This window comes from Vipera berus (assembly GCF_964194415.1).
Source record: "Vipera berus genome assembly, chromosome: Z".
Taxonomy (NCBI): domain Eukaryota; kingdom Metazoa; phylum Chordata; class Lepidosauria; order Squamata; family Viperidae; genus Vipera; species Vipera berus.
The window spans coordinates 13,884,531-13,904,528 of NC_138205.1; the positions used below are offsets into that span (position 1 = coordinate 13,884,531).

The 19,998-nt window shown below is 43.7% G+C and overlaps 1 protein-coding gene across 1 annotated transcript; it reads left to right on the forward strand.

Annotated features, from left to right (window-relative positions):
• Positions 1–3,412: 3,412 nt before the first annotated feature.
• Positions 3,413–9,175, forward strand: LOC308678444 (sulfotransferase 1C2-like). The gene is made up of 7 exons (XM_081345645.1): positions 3,413–3,574; positions 4,436–4,561; positions 4,725–4,822; positions 6,331–6,457; positions 7,020–7,114; positions 8,030–8,210; positions 8,813–9,175. Exons 1-7 carry the CDS (start codon positions 3,418–3,420, stop codon positions 8,923–8,925), a joined length of 897 nt encoding a protein of 298 aa, XP_081201771.1. The 5' UTR covers positions 3,413–3,417; the 3' UTR covers positions 8,926–9,175.
• Positions 9,176–19,998: the final 10,823 nt, after the last annotated feature.

Genomic DNA, 19,998 nt, shown 5'->3' on the forward strand with positions numbered 1-19,998 from the left:
GTAGCTATGGCCACTTCTCGATGTCTTCTACAGAGGTTGAAACTTTAGGAGAAATTATGGGAAATCCAATTGTGGGTGCTCCAACACCAGAGGTTTTTAATAAGAGAGTGGACAACCATTTGTCTGAAATGGTATGGGGTCTTCTGCTTGAGCGGAAGGTTGGACTTTGAAGTCCTCTAAGGTCCCAATTCTGTTATACTGTTCTATTGTTCCATCCTAAAAGATGGGAGAGCTATGGAAATATTTTGAGCATGCAGGAAAGGTGCAAACTTTGTGTGGAAATATAATTGATTGTTGGTTAGGCTTTTCATAAAGGGACGCGATGGCTCAGTGGGTTAGGACGCTGAGCTTGTCGATCAGAAGGTCGGCAGTTTGGTGGGTCGAATCCCGAGTGCCGCGTAACACAGTGAGCGCCTGTTACTCGTCCCAGCTTCTGCCAACCTAGCAGTTCGAAAGCACGTAAAAATGCAAGTAGAAAAATAGGGACCACTACGGTGGGAAGGTAACAGCGTTCCGTGCGCCTTTGGCATCTAGTCATGCCAGCCACATGACCACGGAGACGTCCTCGGACAAGCGCTGGCTCTTTGGCTTTGAAACGGAGATGAGCACCGGCCCCTAGAGTCGGAAAGGACTAGCACGCATGTGCGGGGGAACCTTTACCTTTACCTTTACCATAGGCTTTTCATAAGTCAGAGGTGAGCAGCCCTCTCTGCTGGTTGAAGGACTCAGTCCCTAGGGCTGTAATATTCTTTTTCTTCCGTTTTTGAGGCTATCCGGTTTTTTTTTTCCCCTTATGGTTTTTAAAAATGGCAAACTAGTTGAGCTTACATTACAGTTTCCATATACTTCCCAACTCCGAATGATGCAATAATATGTTGTTGTAATAACATGTTGCTCAGTCTGGGGAATATGACATGATTTGATCAAACAGGAGTCAAGGTTGATCCTGGATCCAAAAGTTGCCCGTTCTTGGTAGAACCTCTATTGAATGATATTTGGAAATTCCAGTAGAATAAGGGACCCATTCTGTTCACAGAAGTGCTTTTTAATAATAAAAAAAATGTTAGCTCGAAAATGTGCTACTAAGCTCTTTCTGAGTTTTTAGGGTGGTTTTTTTTGCAACCCTGGACTAACCCAGCTCTCCTAAAATGTGATGGAAAATTGGCCTATGCTGTTCAGCCAACAATTATACTAAAACATACTCAACCAAACTAAAATTGCCAATAAATTAAATGTAACCTAGGTGGGGGGGACTTTCTAGACCTCTAAAGAAATAACTATTTATTCATAAGGGAGAAAGAGTCAATAACAAGGTGTGTTTGAGATAAACCAGCAAAGGAAATAAAGGTAGAAATTTGCGTATGTACGTATGAGATTAAAAAGTACATGAGTATCTTGAAAGTTATTGACTTTGGGAGATTAAACATTCCCCACCAGGGTGGAGAAAAAATTTAGAATTAGAATTAGAATATGGGCTGAATATAATGAGACACACAAGGAATTTGTCCCCGGTACAGAAGCTCTCTGTACTTGCAACGCAACAGGGTAATAATAATTAAAATAACATCAATAAGTGAGGACAGTAAAGAAGATAAGAATAATAATAATACTACAGTCATACAACATGGGTAAATATTTGAGATTCAAACTTTTGCTCAATGTCTTGAGAGACTTTCAACATACTAAGGAGACTTTTTTCCACGTTAAACACTGGGTGAGTCACAACACATGCGAGGTAGCTGGTTTGCGTAAGGAAAGTTATTTGCAAGCAATTTACGTTCTTTGCAAATTACAGTTTCACACCTGCTGTGCCTAAAAGGCATTTAATTAATTTCAAAATCAAGTCGGTGACACTTCCACCCCCTAACGTTCCAGTCCCCTAAAACCAGGCTGAAAGTGGCACATTATCATCATTTTGCCAGTTTCACAAGGTGGAGAAAACCCAGAAGACACTATAGGCAATCCTCGCTTAAGGACTGTCCTGTTTAGCAATCATTCAAAGTTACAACACTGCTGAAAAAAGTAACTTTAGGACCAGTCCTTGCACGTATGACCATCGCTGCTGCATCACGGAGTCACGTGTTCACTGTTTGTGCACAGCTGGTTTCTTACAAGCAGAATCCATGGAGAAACGGGCAATAGATGCTAACTGTGGATGTTAAGCGAGGGTTACAGATATAAGAATCCAAAGAGAATCCAGCATCTGGCTGCAGAGATGGAGATCTTAGGCCTGGCACTCCAGACCTCCTTCCCAAACCCCTTTCCCAGGGCTTTTTTTCTCACAGAACGCTCAGAACGGAGTTCCGGCACCTTTTTGGGATGGAACCTTGTAGGGTAGGGCAAGGCGGGTTGTATGACATGTGTGAGTTCTGGCACCTTTTTCTTTTACAAAAAAAGCACTGCCCTTTCCCCTCAGTTTCCCCCTCCTTCCAAAAATCACTGGGAGGAGGAACTTGTGTACTAGGCTGTGACTGGCAGTTCTAGCAGCCAATCGTTTTATTTTAAAAGGAAATGAAAGAGTAGAAGAGATTAGGTATGATGGGTTACCACATTCATCTTAAAAATAGACCATAATACCCTGAATTTAAGACAATTTGCCCCCAAAGGGATGGTTAGTCAGAAAAAACTCTTCTAATACAAACAAAGCACCTGTAGTTTTGAAATCTTGGCTAGCATCGTAGCTCTGAATTTCATAAAGCTGGCTACCCTGTAACTTTGAAAGCATAACAAACTGGAGACAAACTGCTTTGAGTACACACAATGGGAAATACTTGAATGGGAAATAATTTTATAATTTTATGTATGATTGACTTGTGAGGCCGGTGTGTTCTGCAATTAGCTCACATGGTGTAACAAGATGGTGGGTTTGTTGTCACTGTGAGTTGTGGTGGGGGGGGGCACGAAGGGAGGCTCAGCCAATCTCAATGTATACATGGTTGTACTTTGACAATAAAGGTTCATTCATTCTTCTTCAATGTCTTCCTTTATGACTTGAGGAAAAATGTTGTAAAATTACCGAATGAAGGGGAAATGGAGTATCTATGAAATCCAAATGTATGCTGTTTTCCTAAAATTATCCATTTACATGATAACACTACATAATTAAATAAATTAAAAATAACCTAGGCTGAGTTGAATTCAGTGGGCTTTGTCCACCAAATAGGGATGATTGCTAAATGCAAAGAAAGATTTTCCCTTAAATCTGAAACCCATTAAGTCTGAAGTCTGTTAAATCAAGAATTTGACTAGTAATGTAGTTTTCCCAATAACACGAAATCTTACAGTTTGAAGGGATCTTGGAGGTGATCTCGTCCAATACCCTGCTTACAAAGGATCCATTAGGGAACGTTTGAAAGAATTTTTTGTTTTCCTCTGATTTTTTTTGCCTGTCTTGTCCATATGTTATAGCTAACATCCATGGAGCAAGGAAAAGATCCCACGTCAGAGACCCGCCCTAAACTAGGCGAGGTGGAAGGGATTCCCTTACCAAAAAGCACTTGTAATGAATGGGATCAGATCCAGCGCTTCCAAGCCAAGCCAGATGACTTACTTCTTTGTACTTACCCCAAATCAGGTAAGAATCTAGGGGTGAAGTCACGTTCAGTTTGCGAGTATATAGTATCCCAAACTACCTATAAGGTAAAGTAAAGGTAAAGGTTCCCCCGCACATGCGTGCTAGTCGTTTCCGACTCTAGGGGCCGGTGCTCATCTCCGTTTCAAAGCCGAAGAGCCAGCACTTGTCCGAGGATGTCTCCGTGGTCATGTGGCCAGCATGACTAGATGCCAAAGGTGCACGGAACGCTGTTACCTGCCCACCGTAGTGGTCCCTATTTTTCTACTTGCATTTGAACTGCTAGGTTGGCAGAAGCTGGGACGAGTAACAGGCGCTCACTCTGTTACGCGGCACTCGGGATTCGACCCGCCAAACTGCCAACCTTCTGATCGACAAGCTCAGCGTCCTAACCCACTGAGCCACCGCGTCCCTTTTAAGCTACCTATAGAGGAAAGTAAACCCCTCCTGACTTTGGACAGGTCCCATTATTGATCCAGTATAACTCTGCTGGGTTTTCCAAGAAAGTCGGTTCAGCTGCCTGGGATGGCCATTAGATTGTGTAAGAATGATCTTGTATTGTCAGAAAGAATTTAAACTAGTTTAGTGATCCGCTGCAAAATCCAATCCCCAACCTTTCTTCACTGCTGTACAAGTTGAAATAGTTCTTGCGAGGCTTTGCTAAATCTTCCTGACGATGATCAGAGAGGAGGTTTCCAGAGTTGCATAATCCCTGTCCCCATTTCGGGGCTGGCAGAAGTGACGGGAAACCTGCAGAAGGGTGAGTGATAGGAGACTTAAGCTTCTTTTGTGTGGTCCTTCAGGCCTACATCGCTGCTGCCTAGCACAGGATATATGACTGTTGGTCTCTCCCTCTCTCCTTAGGTACCACTTGGATACAAGAGATTGTGGATATGATCCAACAAGAAGGAGACCTGGAGAAATGTCAGAGGGCCTCTGTGCATCATCGACACCCATTCATTGAATGGGCAAGGCCATGCCAAACCTTGGGTAGGTCTAACTAGCCTGCCACTTCCACACAGAAGCCTGGGAGAAGTTGCTAACCAGAGATCCTCAGGCAAACCTGTACAAGTAGCCGGACGTGTCTCAACTATTAATTCAGGTCCAAATACGGATTCTCATCCTTTTTTGTCTTCGGTGTGTCTTGACGCAGGAGTGGACCAAGCTGAAATGATGCCTTCTCCAAGAACCCTCAAGACTCACCTTCCTGTCCAGCTGCTCCCCAAGTCCTTCTGGACCAAGAACTGCAAGGTATTTCTTGTTGCTGCCAAACCTTCTCCAGAAGATCTCAAGATCAAGTTAAATAGGAATGGAGTCATTGACCAACTTCTTACTTACTTCATGTTAGATTTATCTCCTACCTCAAGACAAACATATGTCCTGGTTGCTCCTACCTTAGTCCCCTGCCCAGTGGTGGGATTCAAATAGGTCAACCACCGGTTCTCTGCGTTGAGGCCGCTTCCGGAAGTCCATTGTGGGCCTGGGCAACAAAAAATTAGCTACCGATTCTGCCGAAGGGGGGCGAACCGGCTGAATCCCACCACTGCCCCCGCCCCCCCAAAAAAGTCACATGAAGTAGGTTGGGCTCCTAAGTGGAGTAATTCCTCCACATTCCCATTTGTTTGTGTGAATGGAGTGAAATCCTCCTTGCCGAGATGGTCAGTTGTATACCTTTGGGGAGGGGGAAAATACATCTCTTATCTGCTGTCCCATGGGGAGAGATTTCTTGTCAGGGCTGGATTAAGGCCCATTGATGCCCTAAGCCAGGGGTGGGGAACCTTGGCTCTTTCATGACTTGTGGACTTCAACTCCCAAAATTCCTGAGCCAGCATAGTCCACAAGCCATAAAAGAGCCAAGGTTCCCCACCCCACCCTTAGCAAAGTTCAACAGTGAGCTGCTCGACCCTTCCATTGCTTAGCTGACATTAACACTGTTGAAAACCAGAGTTGAATTTGGCAGTGAAAGAGATAATTAATAATAATAATAATAATAATAATAATAATAATAATAATAATAATAATAATGTTGGAAGGGACCTTGGAGGTCATCTAGTCCAACCCCCTGCTCAGGCAGTAAACCCTTATACCATTTCGGACAAATGGCTGTCCAGTCTCTTCTTAAAAACTTCCAGTGTTGGAGCATTCACAGCTTCTGGAGGCAGGTTGTTCCACTGGTTAATTGTTCTAACCGTCAGGAAATTTCTCCTTAGTTCTAGGTTGCTTCTCTCCTTGATTAGTTTCCATCCGTTGCTTCTTGTCCTGCCTTCGGGCTCTTTGGAGAATAGCTTGACTCCCTCCTCTTTGGGGCAGCCCCTGAGATATTGGAACACTGCTATCATGTCCCCCCTCGTCCTTCTCTTCATTAAACTAGACCAGGGGTAGGCAACCTCGGCTCTTTTATGACTCGTGGACTTCAACTCCCAGAATTCCTGAGCCAGCATGGCTCAGCATGGAAACCTCTCCATTTCTCCTCAGCATGGCCGGCTCAGGAATTCTGGGAGTTGAAGTCCACGAGTCATAAAAGAGCCAAGATTGCCTATCCCTGAACTAGACAGTTAAAGGCAATGGGGAGGAACTCTCTGTGGTGCCGTAAGACATGTAGACTTCAACTCCCAGAATTCCCCAGCCAGAATTCTGGGAGTTGAAGTCCACCTGTCTCAAAGTTGCCAAGGCCTTGAAACGCTCAAGCACGTGCTATTTTTACTTATTGCTTAATCCAGGACTGGTTTGTTTTTTCCTTCCTGCTGTTATTGCCTCAGTTCATTTATATGGCAAGAAATCCCAAGGACTGCCTGGTGTCCTATTTCCATTTCCAAAGAATGAACAAAACGTTACCCCATCCTGGAACATGGGAGGAATATTTGGAGATTTTCATGGCAGGCAAAGGTAAGTCAGCACCCCTTTCTCTCTCTCTCTCTCTCTCTTTTTTTTTTTTTTGAAAAGAACAAGTAATAAGGAGATGGGGAATGTCAGTGAGGTAAAGGGCAGATTCCATGCGGGAAACGATTATTAGGTGCATTATTAGTAAGCCTTACATTAGAAGAAAGTGAATTGCACTAAAGGGAAAATCTCCATCTGCAGCAAAGGCAGGTTGATGATGGCAGAAGCAGTTCTGGAATCCTTGGTGCTCTCTGAGCTTGGTTGTTTTCTTGGAGACATTTCATTACCCAACTAGGTAACTTCATCAGCGGTAGATGGAGTAGGATTTGCAAAATCCTTTTTATCTAGTTTGCAAGAAAACAACCAAGCTCAGAAAGCAACAAGGGCCCCACAGTTCAACCAAGAGCTACACATTTTCGCTTGTAACGGGGGCCATTTTGCAATGTTTTCAGGGTATGAATGGAAGAGCAGGAAGCCCCAAATATTTAAAAACAATGTTGTTGTGCATCTCGCTGGGATCTTGACTCTGAACTAGATGGCTTCCCTTTCTCTGTTCTGTATTTTCCAGTGGCCTGGGGCTCTTGGTACAATCACGTAAAGGATTGGTGGAAAGCAAAAGATACTTACCGTGTCCTGTATCTCTTTTATGAAGACATTAAAAAAGTGAGTTCTGGAAGGAAAGTCTGAATGGAAACAGGATTGGAAAATTACGTTTTTTTTCCTCTGTAGCTCATTCTTCTGCAAGGGGCGAGATGAGATTGTCCTCGCAATTTTATGCAATCCAATGAAAACAACGGGGATCTTAAAAATAAAAGTTCTTTTCCTCTTTATGGGATCCTAGAATTTATTACAATTTTTAAAAGGGTAACAATGATCTCCCCCTTTGGGAACAATGTCCACTTACTTGGAAAATGTTATGAAAATTAACTGGGTGTTAAGAGAGCTTAAGTTAAGATCTGTGCTGCCGTGGCATTATTACGGTCTACTTTTTAAAGTAAGTAGGGTTGTAGCTTTATTTGCTCATTGTTTTCTTCTTCTCATTTTTTTTCCAGATCAATGAGCATTATGTCTTTGGTTGGGACAGGAATTGATCAATTGGCTTGTTGCTTGAGCCTGATGTAGTGGACTGAGAGAGAATGGCTGGGCCAAAGTCACCCAATCAGCTTTCAAGCCTGAGGCGGGACTAGAACTCCATTTCCTAGTGATTGGCCCAAAGACACCCAGCTGACTTTCATGCCTAAGGCGGAACTAGAATTCACAGCCCTCTGGTTTCTAGCTTAACCACTTAACCTTAACCACTAGGTCAAAGTTTGCAATTTGCTCGTTGTGAGTGGTCTTTTTTTTTTTAGCATGAGGACCAGTTGCCAGCAGGTTGCCAACATGTGTTTCTCTTGCCCAGCCAGGAGGCAGCACTGTTGCAAAACAATGGTGGTGAGATCATCAAGGCACACCTTGAATCAGTTTGAGGATTTGGAGGCTGGCCCCCTATACCACCTTTTCTCAAGTCGTTCTCAAAAAAAAGTTCCCTTCTTTTCGGCTTCTCTTTTATCCATCTCTGCTATCCTTCATCTCACACAGGACCCAAAGCGTGAAATCCAGAAGATAATGCAGTTTATAGGGAAGCAATTAGACGTGGCAACTCTAGACAAGATTGTGCATCACACCTCATTCGAAGTCATGAAGCACAACCCCTTGGTTAACCGAGCTAATGCACCACTGTCTGTCATGGACCAGTCCATTTCTCCATTCATGAGAAAAGGTGTGGCTTTCTCCCACTTCCCGGCAAGTCACTAGAACTGAACTGTTTTTAAGTATCCTGCATTGCAAGAAACTTAGAGGAATCCTGGAGAAATACAGGTTTTCTGTGTTTCGGAACATGTGTGTTAGGAACTGGAGTATTCCTCCATGATGATTTATCGGGACCAGACATTATAGGTTATTAAACAGGCCTAGGCCATGACCCCAGGATGCTGCAACCATTGTAAATACATGCCAGATGCCAATTAACTGAATTTTGATCACATGAATGTGGGGGGGGGTGGTGCTGCTGCATCGGTTGTAAGCTGCAAGGATGGGCTATAAGTCACATGCTGTTGTAACTTTGAATGGTCACTAAGTGAATGGTTATATATTGAGGACTACCTATAATGTTCTTCGAAAGGCTGAATTTGCAAAGGCTTCCCACTAGGACATTTTTATTACAGTTATCTCTTGTTGATAACTGCCGTACAGTAAGTTCAGAGGAAATTAATGTCCAGAGTTATTGGTTGGTTGTTGTTGTTTTTTTACCATTTCTAAGGCTCTTGTAGAAAGCATCACTTAAAATTTCCAAGCAGACTATATGGTGTGATTGCCTTACAGGGACGGTCGGTGACTGGAAGTACCACTTCACAGTGGCTCAAAATGAGTGGTTTGATGAAGACTACCGGAAAAAAATATCGGATACTGACTTGACTTTCACTATGGAACTCTAAGGATCCCTCCGATTTTCATTTTGTTTGTTTTTCTGCTATCACAGTCTCCCATGGTTCTCCTCCTGCAGTCTCCACAGTGCTAAAAGTCTGGATGATGAATCTCAGACCATGTTTTCAGGGCCCTCGCTTGTTCTAGTTCTGTAGACTCTGTATTTCATTAAGTAATTAAAAAAGAAACAAACAATGGCCTTAAGCTGGAATTTCTGATCATTCTGGGACTTCAAAAAAATACTCTGATTGCTTCAACTAATTTTGATGAGTTTCATTCTAAACGAAGCCATTGTAGTGAGTCTCTGAGCCACCTCGGATCCGTCTGCAGTGATGTAAAGTTTCATATTGTCTTTTAATGAGGCTGGAAATTTCAGATTCACTCCTTCCAGTGATTTGCACCGCTAAACTGTCACGCTTCCTAGAACGCTTCATGGTTGAAAAATTTACAGAGTAGTGTTTAGGACTCCCCATTCCTTTTCTAGATTATAAGACATCACCAGGACTGCTTTTATGTTTCTTACAAAGCCATAGAAACGCATTTCCAGCCAAAGCATTCCTGCCCCACAAAAACCTTTCAAGGGGCATCAAATTTATTAAAGGCGAACCTGCAGATAGGGAGCAAAAATGAACCAGACCAATTCTGTAAAATTAGGACTACATTCCTTAATAAGAGCCAATATAATGTCATGTTCTTTAATCATCTGAGCACTGAGGTTGGGATGCCATTTCAGTGCTCTCCTGGTGGTCTCTTTTCTTAGCTTCTGGTTCTCTACTCGTAAAGGTTTGTCCTTGGCTGAAGACTAGGTTAAGGTTTTTCTCCCGGTTAGACTTCTCAGTGGCCCACCTTTGCAGCACCGCTTGTGGCCAGTTGATTTGGTAATAACACTCTTCAACCTTGGGGGCATATGGAGGCTCTATTTCTCGTTGAACATCTGTAGTTATCTGAGGTTGAAACACCAGAAGACTATGGTTACTCTTCACAGGCGGTACTTTTGGGTCATATTTTTCTGATTCTTTGGCAAGGACCTCACCTGCATCTTTTGCAGGAATTAGAGGCAACGTTTGGACATCTACACCTGTGGAGAGGTGAAAATCAAGAGAACACAACAATGTCTTAAGACTGCAAGGAAGAAGCCTCCACAATATAGCCCACAATGGAAGCAGCTACTCAACCTTGGCTGATCTTGAAAAGCTAAGCAGAGACAAATCTGGTTAGGTCTTTGACTGGAAACAACCAGGAGATATCAGGTTTGTAGATGAGGCTGGAAAGTCAAAAAAAATATTGAGGGAGACAAAGGGTTTGGGTTAGGGTTGAGTCAGCCTGGGATGAGTTGAATTCAAATGGACAATCTTTTGTCTGGAATGGTATAGGGCACAGGTAGGCAACCTCGGCTCTTTTATGACTCATGGACTTCAACTCCCAGAATTCCTATGCCGACTCAGGAATTCTGGGAGTTGAAGTCCATGAGTCATAAAAGAGCTGAGGTTGCCTACCCCTGGTATAGGGCATGGGTGTCAAACTTGCCGCATCATATGATGTGTCGTGATGTATAGGGACTTTTTTTGCATTGCCGGGTTGGGTGCAGCCTCCATATGATGCAACCGGCCCACAGGCCGGCAGTTTGACACCCCTGGTATAAGAAGACCTTAAGGTCCCTTCCAACTCTGTTGTTCTGTTCTGTTCTGTTCTGTTCTAATGACTCTTTAACCTTTTTAGTAGCGAGGGGAAATGGTTTTGATAATAAAAATGTGATTTTCAGTGGTCTTTTGAATTTGATGTTTATGGATATCAGAAAAATGCCCAATTTTTGTAATTTTCTTTAAAGAAATCAACTGAGGGAAAGATCTGGCATTAAATTTGGTAGGAAACAAAATCCTCTTTGGAAGCAAGTAAGGAAAGATACATGCCAACATTTCCACTAAGATATCGGCAGTTTTAAATTCAAAGCAGAACAATCATCATGGAATGGAAGGACAGACTTCCTTCTGTACAGGCATTTGCCAGATTGTACTGTTTACATCATGGTTTGTTTTTGGTTTTTTTTGTCAGGAAGGCAAAATTCTGTGGCAATGTAGGAAGAAAAGATCTGACCATCTCCCCAGAATGGAACTGGAGGCAATGGAACCCCTTGGGATTATTACACAGAGAAGAACTGCCAGGGTTTTTTGTGGGGGGGAAAAAAAGCAATTTAGTACAAAGTTTAGCTCAGAGTCTAATATACATTTTTCCCCCTGAAATGTTCTGACTACACAATTAGGAGGCTCGAATTAATTAATGACACCTGCATCCCACCACAAAGGTAAAAATATCCATATTCTTATAAAGCAGGCATGGAACACATAAGCCAGGACTGCATATCAACTTCTTGATATCTATATATCTGTATCTGTATCTATATTTATATCTCTATATCTATATCTCTATATCGATAGATGATAGATAGATAGATAGATAGATAGATAGATAGATAGATAGATAGATAGATAGATATAGATATATAGACATATGGGAAGTCTTTTTTTTAAAAAGGCTGATGATGGACATGTATTTATCCCAAGCATGTTTAAACTGAGTAACTGATGACTCAGTCCAAGCTTCCACTACTCTTTTTGTGAAGTCACACTTTCTAACATGACTTTTGAACTTCCCTCCTGTCAGTTTGAGGTTATGCCCCCGTGTTCTTGATTTTTGCTTAATATTGAAAATATTGCCTTCTAGAACCTTATTCATATATTTAAAGGTTTCAATCATGTCCTCCCTTTTCCATCTGTCCTCCAGGCTGTACATATTCAGTTCCTCCAGTCTCTCCTGATAAGTATACAAACAAACAAACAAACACACACACACACACACACACACACACACACACACACACACACACGAGAGAGAGAGAGAGAGAGAGAGAGAGAGAGAGAGAGAGAGAGAGAGAGAGAGAGAGAGAGAGAGAGAGAGAGAGAGAGAGAGAGAGAGGGAGGGAGGGAGGGAGGGAGGGAGGGAGGGAGGGAGGGAGGGAGGGAGGGAGGGAGGGAGAGAGAGAGAGAGAGAGAGAGAGAGAGAGAGAGAGAGAGCATCAGACACATACCAAAGAAGTTATAAGATCACATGCGGATATATGTATATAATTTTTAAAAAAGAATTTTGTCAAAGGAATCAGATTTGCTCATTCACAGTCACAAAATTATTTTAGACAGGTTTGCAAATTACGGGAAGAAACAAAACCAAAACATTCCCAGCACTTCCATTTTTAATGTTTGGCATGAAGCCTGGCCACTGTATATCTGTGTCACGGAAAGCAGCATAATTTATAAACCAGCACATCGCTCATGTCAGATCTGTGGCACATAAAAACAGTGGTTTACAATCCTCCTTTGCTATTTTCTCCTTTCCACAATAGGGGAATAACACCTAATAATTTTCTGCTAATCTCTCAAGCCGCTGGTTCACTGCTTTCATTCTTGACTGCTAACCAAAGAGACATACATACCTACGTTAAAAGATTCCCAAGAGCCATTCCGAGCACTCCAAAGGCCATCCATATGCCTCCAGAAAACAATGGAAAGGCTTTTTTTTTTAAAAAAAAAAAAGCCGTGTGGGAAGGCTAGTAGAGTAGGCAGCTGAGACTTGGCATACTTTGTTGCCAAGACAACTAGAGGTCTTCCACCTGTTGCCTAAGCAACTAGAATTCACCTGAGGATGAAAATGCCATAGTCCATTCAAAGCAGATCTCTTTATTTTAAAAAAAGGGAGCCTTTGGCTAAGCTTTTTCAGATTATGAGCCCATTTCAATATTTTATGCTGTTCCTTTTTTTTTTACTTTAAAGAAAGCTGGTTGCTGTTAAAATGGGGAAGTCACTTTTTTTTTAGCTTTAGTGAAATGGGCAAATAAGGGATACAGTGTCGGCAGGTATGTTTAAAAAAAGGGTAAGATGGTGGCCGTGACATCATGATCTTTGCTTTATTTGCATAAGAAGAGGCGGGGCTTCAATTGCAGCAGCATCTTGATTTTAATTGAATTATTTAACAAGAGGATGGATCCCTCTATTGCAGGGGTGTCAAACTCAATTTCATTGAGGGCCACATCAGCATTGCAGTTGCCCTTGGCGGGGTGGGTGGGCGTGGCCTACTGGGTGGGCGTGGCCAGCTCTACATCATTCGCGTCAAGGGTACCTATGGGGGCCTGGGCAGGAATGGGACAGATCTGAGGGTCTCTGGTTGAAGAAGATGGGACCAGGGCAAGTGCCAAGGCATGGTCCACTGGAGGAGCCTCACTTTTCCTCTCAGGCCTTGGTGGGGAGGTTGGACGGTGGCATGGTGGTCAAATGCCCAGCCCAGCTGTCAAGAACCCACGGCACTAAGCCCAGTTCCACTTCCTCAAGGTGGCGCCCAGCTGCACTTACCTCCTCCTCAAGGCTGCTGCTGCTGTGCTTGCTCTCCTTAGCCAGGTTGCTCATGATGGGTATGAGGGCAAAGTCAAGAGGGAGGCCCACTCCCTCTCCATATGAGGAGACCTGGCTTTGTATCCAAAGCTTCCTTAGCAATAGGATTGGAGACCCCCCAGGATAGGCCAGGAGGAGGGGGCAAGGGGATGGTGAAAGGGCAGCAGGGCAGGACTAAGGCAGGACTTCCCTCAGACCCTCCCTCTCCTTCCTTCCTTCCTTCCTTCCTTCCTTCCTTCCTTCCTTCCTTCCTTCGAGTGGTAGGAAAATATTTGAGATGAGGGAGGGAGAAAAACAGGCAAGAAACGCAGATGAGGAAGTGTCATCCTTCATGAGGAATGAAGAAATGGACCATTGCCTGGAAGTGGCCAGCACATGGCCCTTACCTACTTCACATATCCGGCTTGGTGGGCTCTGGGGGAGGGGATGCCATAAGCAGCGTGAGAGTCGATGTTATCTGCACAATGCTGCCCAGCCCCCAGCCTGCTGGGTTTTGGCAGGCAGTGGGGCACTTTCCTGACAGTGCCGAGAGGCTGAGCCGGGTGGCACGAATCTGGAGAGAAGCGCAATGCTGCCCAGGCCCTAGCCTGCCCAAAGTAGGCAGGATCATATGCTGGCCACTTCCAAGCGATGGTGCATTTCTTCATTCCTCACAAAGGGTGATATCTCCCCAGCGTGTGCCCAAGGGGCAGTGCAGACGCAGCAGGGGCTGGTCCCTCGCTGTTTCCAGACAGCCTCGTGGAGCTAAGACTGAATGTATTTCAGCATAGATGACCACCACAAAATTGTACATTGGCTCCCAACTGGCCTGGGCAGCGGGGGCCGTTCCCTCACTGTTTACAGGATGGCTTTGCGGGCCACATGAAACCACTTCACGGGCTGGATCTGGCCCCCGGGCCTTGTGTTTGACATGTCTGCTCTATTGCAATGTCTTTCTGTGAGATTATAGGAGACAATACAAGGACTACGGTATTGAAATCAACCCTGCTGGAATTTTTTAAAAAGCTCATTCAAAAGTGATTTTAAATATTTCCCAAATGTAGCAAACTTTTGTGTGAGCTTTGAGAGATATTAATATTAATCATAGTTAAAATTATTAGGTTTCATTGAGTTTAGTTCACAGTCTGAAAGGATAGATGCCCACTGTCTCAATATCTCCCTGGCAGCAATGTGTAAAAATTGCAAGGGCGTTCCTGAGACCAATTTATGCCATGTCTCCACCAAATCTTTTTATTTCCCTTAATCTTCACTTAACCTTGCCAAACACAGGCCTTTTTTTCCTGGTCTATCATCCACTTGCATCAAATAACCAGTGCATGTGAGTTTCTGCTTGCTGATTATGGCCTCAAGGGAACAGCCAGCTTTATTACATCCAGTGCTAACTGACTGCAATTCAAGAAACTCAATGGATGATGTCCCATGGTGTCAGTGTTGACTTAGTGTCCCATCCCCAAAACCGTAATTCGAAATTTTACCTTTTTTCTCTGATGAGAAAAAAGCTGACAAAATGTAAGATGACAGGAATTTATTGATTAAGAAAATTCATACAGCTGCCCGACTCAGTCAGTGACTGTGTGGCTTATAAAAATTAAATTGCAGTATAAACGCCAATAAACCCCCACCCACCTCTGTTGACAAAATCAATCAAACCAACCACTTAATGGGCTCCATGTTACCCTGGGGTCCCTAAGCCTATTGCCAAAACCAGGTCTTCAGGGCCTTTTGAAAGAGTCAAGGTAGGAACCAATCTTATTTCCGTGGGGATGATGTTCCACAGGGAGGGAGTCATCACAGAGAAGACCCTTCTTTTTGGTCCCACCGGTTGGAAGAAAAGTCTTCATCATAGTTCCATCCAGTGCTTTTTTTGTAAAAGAAAAAGGTGCCGGAACTCACACATGTCATACAACCTGCCTTGCCTACCCTACAAGGTTCCATCCAAAAAAGGTGCCGGAACTCCGTTCTGAGCGTTCTATGAGAAAAAAAGCCATCTATCATCTATCTATCTATGTATCTATGTATGTATGTATGTATGTATGTATGTATGTATGTATGTATGTATCTATCTATCTATCTATCTATCTATCTATCTATCTATCTATCTATCTATCATCTATCTATCTATCCAGTGCTTTTTTTGTAAAAGAAAAAGGTGCCGGAACTCACACATGTCATACAACCCGCCTTGCCTACCCTACAAGGTTCCATCCAAAAAAGGTGCCGGAACTCCGTTCTGAGCGTTCTATGACAAAAAAAAGCCCTGGTTCCATCCAAGCCGGGGATAAACAACATGGCGACTGCTTTGGGAAGAAGGTTACAGTTTATTGCAGAGGAAAGCCAGACAGGAAGATGGATCCAGAAAAAAACGACTGACCACATGTGGGTAGTGGGATTTTATACCTCCTGGACTCTATCGTTTGGAGTTATTTCCTGTTTCAGGCTTTGTATCTCCTGTGTCACGTATTCTATCTTGAGTCTAGGTGTGACTTTCTAGGAATCTTGCTAGGAATCTTGCTGGTTGTGTGTATGTCCCAGCCCCTGCCTCCCTGAGGCTGGGGGTATGTCTTTGTCTTTCCTAAGCTCCTGGCTCTAACCTTCTTGATGGCTCACATGTGCATGTCTATAGAACTGGTTTTCTGCTTGGGGGGGGGGGAGGAGACCTGAAACTATTAAGAAAACTCAGCATGCTTTCTTGGTTCTTCAATTTCTTTTTAGGAAATATATTTTTCTGCCCTTTTAATATTTCCTTCTCTGGGGAGCTGACTTCCCTCACACCAGATGGACCTTCTTAAGAGAGGGGAACCGTCACGTCCCCTGTCGCCCCGCTCTGGTGGGTTGGATAAATGTAACTGGGAAAAGAGGGACAGAATTATTAACAGAGGGATTTCTGGAACGAGATGCTGGTGGTGCAGCAGCGAGAAAGGAGGCCGATCGACTCAGCTTGCATTGTGCTGGAGTCATCTTCACAGGAGTATTCCAGTATTTGACCGGCTGCCACCAAGAAGAGGGGATCACGTTATTCACCAATGCACCAGAGGGCAGGAGAAGAAACAGTGGTTGGGAACTGATTGTGGGAAGTCAGCTCCCCAGAGAAGGAAATATTAAAAGGGCAGGAAAATATATTTCCTAAAAGGATCTTTAAAAGGCAGAAAAGCATGCCGTTTTTCTTAATAGCCCCAAGTCTTCCTCCCCCAAGCGGAAACCAACTCTATAGAAATGCAGATGTAAACCATTCAGGAAGGTTGAAGCTAAGAAGACTTCAGACTTGTAAAATCTACATACCCCTGCCCAAGGGAGGTGGGCTGGGACAGACAACCAGCAAGAATCCTAGAGTGGCACACCTAGGCTCAGGACAGAATACGTGACAAAGGAAATACAAAGCTTGAAACAGGAAATAACTCCAGACAATAGAGTCCAGGGGGTATAAAAACCCACTACCCACATGTGCTCAGGCCTTCTTTTCCTGTTGGATCCATCTTTCTGTCTGCCTTTCCTCTGCAATAAAAGTACAGCCTTCTTCCCAAAGCAGTTGCCATGTTTATTCCCCACTTGGAGGAACCATGATGGAGACTTTTCTTCCAACATGATCAAAGAGAGAAGCAACCTGGAATTAAGGAGAAACTTCCTGACAGTGAAGACAACCAACCAGTGGAACAGCTTGACTCCAGAAATCGTCACTGGAGGTTTTTAAGAAGAGGCTGGACAGTCACTTGTCTGAGATGGTATAGAGGTCCTCCTGCTTGAGCAGGCGGCTGGACTAGAAGACCTCCAAGGTCCCTTCCAGCTTCTATTCTATTCATCCCAGCAATGCATTTTGCAGTCATCGTTCATGACAAAAACTGTACGTGCCCTTAAAAGCAACCCAAAATACCGCAACGTGCAAAGGCCCAAAATTTCCTGCAACCGATCTCTCAAATTTCTGCCCTGTTGCCTTATTCTCAGGGTTACTATGCCAACGCTCCAGGCCATTCATAAATTGGCAGGGCGCGGTTCAAAACTGGCTGGAGCTGGTTTTAGGGATAGAGAAAGGGAAAGCCTTGTTCCTGGGAGAAACCATTCTGGCGAAGCAGGGAGGGAAGGCTGCAAGTTCCTAAATCTGAAATGTTGGCAAAACAAAGAGAATTGGAGAATTGAGACTGCCGTAGAAAATTATACCTACTCATTTTTGCCCGGGGAGGTTGGTTGCAATATATTAGAATATTAAGCTGCCACACACCAACGTTATTGATGCAGTGAAAACAGGCAGGTTATCATTAGGAGGATAAATCAATTCTTCGCAGTATCCAGGCAGACTAGCTGCCCAAAAGATGAAAATGTTTGTTTAGCGGCCTTTCTCCACTGCATTCCTCCCTTTTTCATCCAAAGCCCAAGCTCGCACGCTTTTGTGACGTCTTGGAAGGCTGTGCGAGTCAATGGGAAAATTTGAACAAGAGGCAGGATATGGATAGGATGCAAAATCTGTCAACCAGAGGGGCCATTTTCTTTTAGCCTATTTCACAGCAGAGTTAATGCTTGTGCAAGTGCACGCATTTCTGTTCATCGGTTCAAATGTGGGATCTAATAAAAAAATATATCAGGATCGGAATCAAGCTGAAAGGGACCTTGGAGGTCTTCTAGTCCAACCCCCTGCTTTACCATTTCAGACAAGTGGCTGTCCAGTCTCTTCTTAAAAACCTCCAGTGATGAAGCACCCACAACTTCTTGGAGGCAAGCTGTTCCACTGGTTAATTGTTCCGAGTGTTAGGAAGTTTCTCCTTAATTCCAGGTTGCTTCTCTCCTTGATTAGTTTCCACCCATTATTTCTTGTCTTGCCTTCCGATGGAAAATAAGTTGACCCCTCTTTTCTTTGTGGCAGCCCCTCAAATATTGGAATGCTGCTATGTCATCCCTAGCCCTTTTCTCTAGACTAGCCATACCTAGTGCCTGCAACTGTTCTTCATACGTTTTAAGTCTTATATTTATTGTACATTCATGTTTTATACCGATGCATCCATTTCTGAATCAGTCTCTCTGTAAAAACAGGCCACTGTGCTAATCCGCAGCATAAATGCTGCTTAAATTCCATGTCATCAATGAAATGAAATGCAAGCAACTCTTGAGGATTGTAGTGGCAGAATGAGAGAAAGGAAGACAAGCCAGATGGCGCAAACTAGCATTTCTTACACATGGGAAACATAGCAAACATAGCCTATCTCGTCATCCTTGAGGAGCTGCTTCAGGGGGTCAGCACTAAAAAGGCCCTGCCTGCTCCAAGCACTCCCCAAACCCTCCAATGTTGAACCCACGTTATGCACGTATAAGCTGATTGAGGTGGATTTGTGGCTTTCTAGGTCAAAACAGCCACTTTCAGTACCAATGAAGGAGAATATTTGTAGCTCAGGGTTGAAATGAAGGGGCCCTTGGTGCTCTCTGAGCTTTCTTCCTTTTTCTTTCTAACGTTTCATTACCCTATTTATTTATTTATTTATTTATTTATTTATTTAATTAGATTTGTATACCGCCCTTTCCCGAAGGACTCAGGGCGGTTTACAGGGTAATTAAAACAAGAAATACAAAAGTTAAAAACGATTAAAAAAATTACAACAGTCCCTGAAAAGGTAAAAGCCCCCAATTAAAATTAAAATTAAAATTGAAACTACTGTAGGTAACATCATCAGTACTGTCAGTTGATATTTTGGTGTCTTGTCTGTCTGGATGGGTGGGGGCGGTCTTAGGGATCCTTTGGTTGGGCTGTTTACTAATGGCTCTGTGGCAGTTTCTTGACTGGGGTATTGCTTGCTTGCTTGCTTGTTGATCTGAAGTTGACCTTGGAGTTAATCTATGCTGACCTGAGTGCTGATTATTGATGGGGAGGTGCCAGAATCTTTTTCTCTTTGGGGCTGGTTGATTGTCTCTTTTGCATATTCTATAAGGTAAAGGTAAAGCTTCCCCCGCACATGTGTGCTAGTTGTTTCTGGTGCTCATCTCCGTTTCAAAGCCGAAGAGCCAGCGCTTGTCCGAGGACGTCTCCGTGGTCATGTGGCCGGCGTGACTAGACACCAAAGGCGCACAGAACGCTGTTACCTTCCCACCGGAGTGGTCCCTATTTTTCTACTTGCATTTTTTTTTACGTGCTTTCGAACTGCTAGGTTGGCAGAAGCTGGGACGAGTAACAGGCGCTCACTCTGTTACGCGGCACTCGGGATTCTATAGATTCTATAGATTTTGTTAAATGTTTACGTGACGTGTCTATTGATGGCTGAATTGTCAGAGTGCCAGGCTTCTAGAAATTCCCTGGCATCTTTGGATTTGGCCTGGTCTAGGATTGTCACATTTCCCCAACTAAAACTAATCTGTCTACATGTTGTGAAATGAAAGAATTTTCGTCATGCCTTTTTGACGGCCAGTTGGTATTCATGGATGCATTCTGCCAGTCTTCTGCCTGTTTGCCCTACCTACACAGTGACTGTTGCAGTTCTTACATCGTATATTGTAGATGACTCCTGTTCCTTTCTTCTGGGGTTGCTGGGTCTTTTGATTTGTTTATAATGATCTGAAGGGCTTTTGTTGGCTTGTGTGCTATGCTGGTTAAGTGGGCTTAGCAAGATCGGGGGGGGGGCTGAGCTGCCAGATTTTTGCCCCAGCGCTGGCTACAGTTTCGGAGCCCTT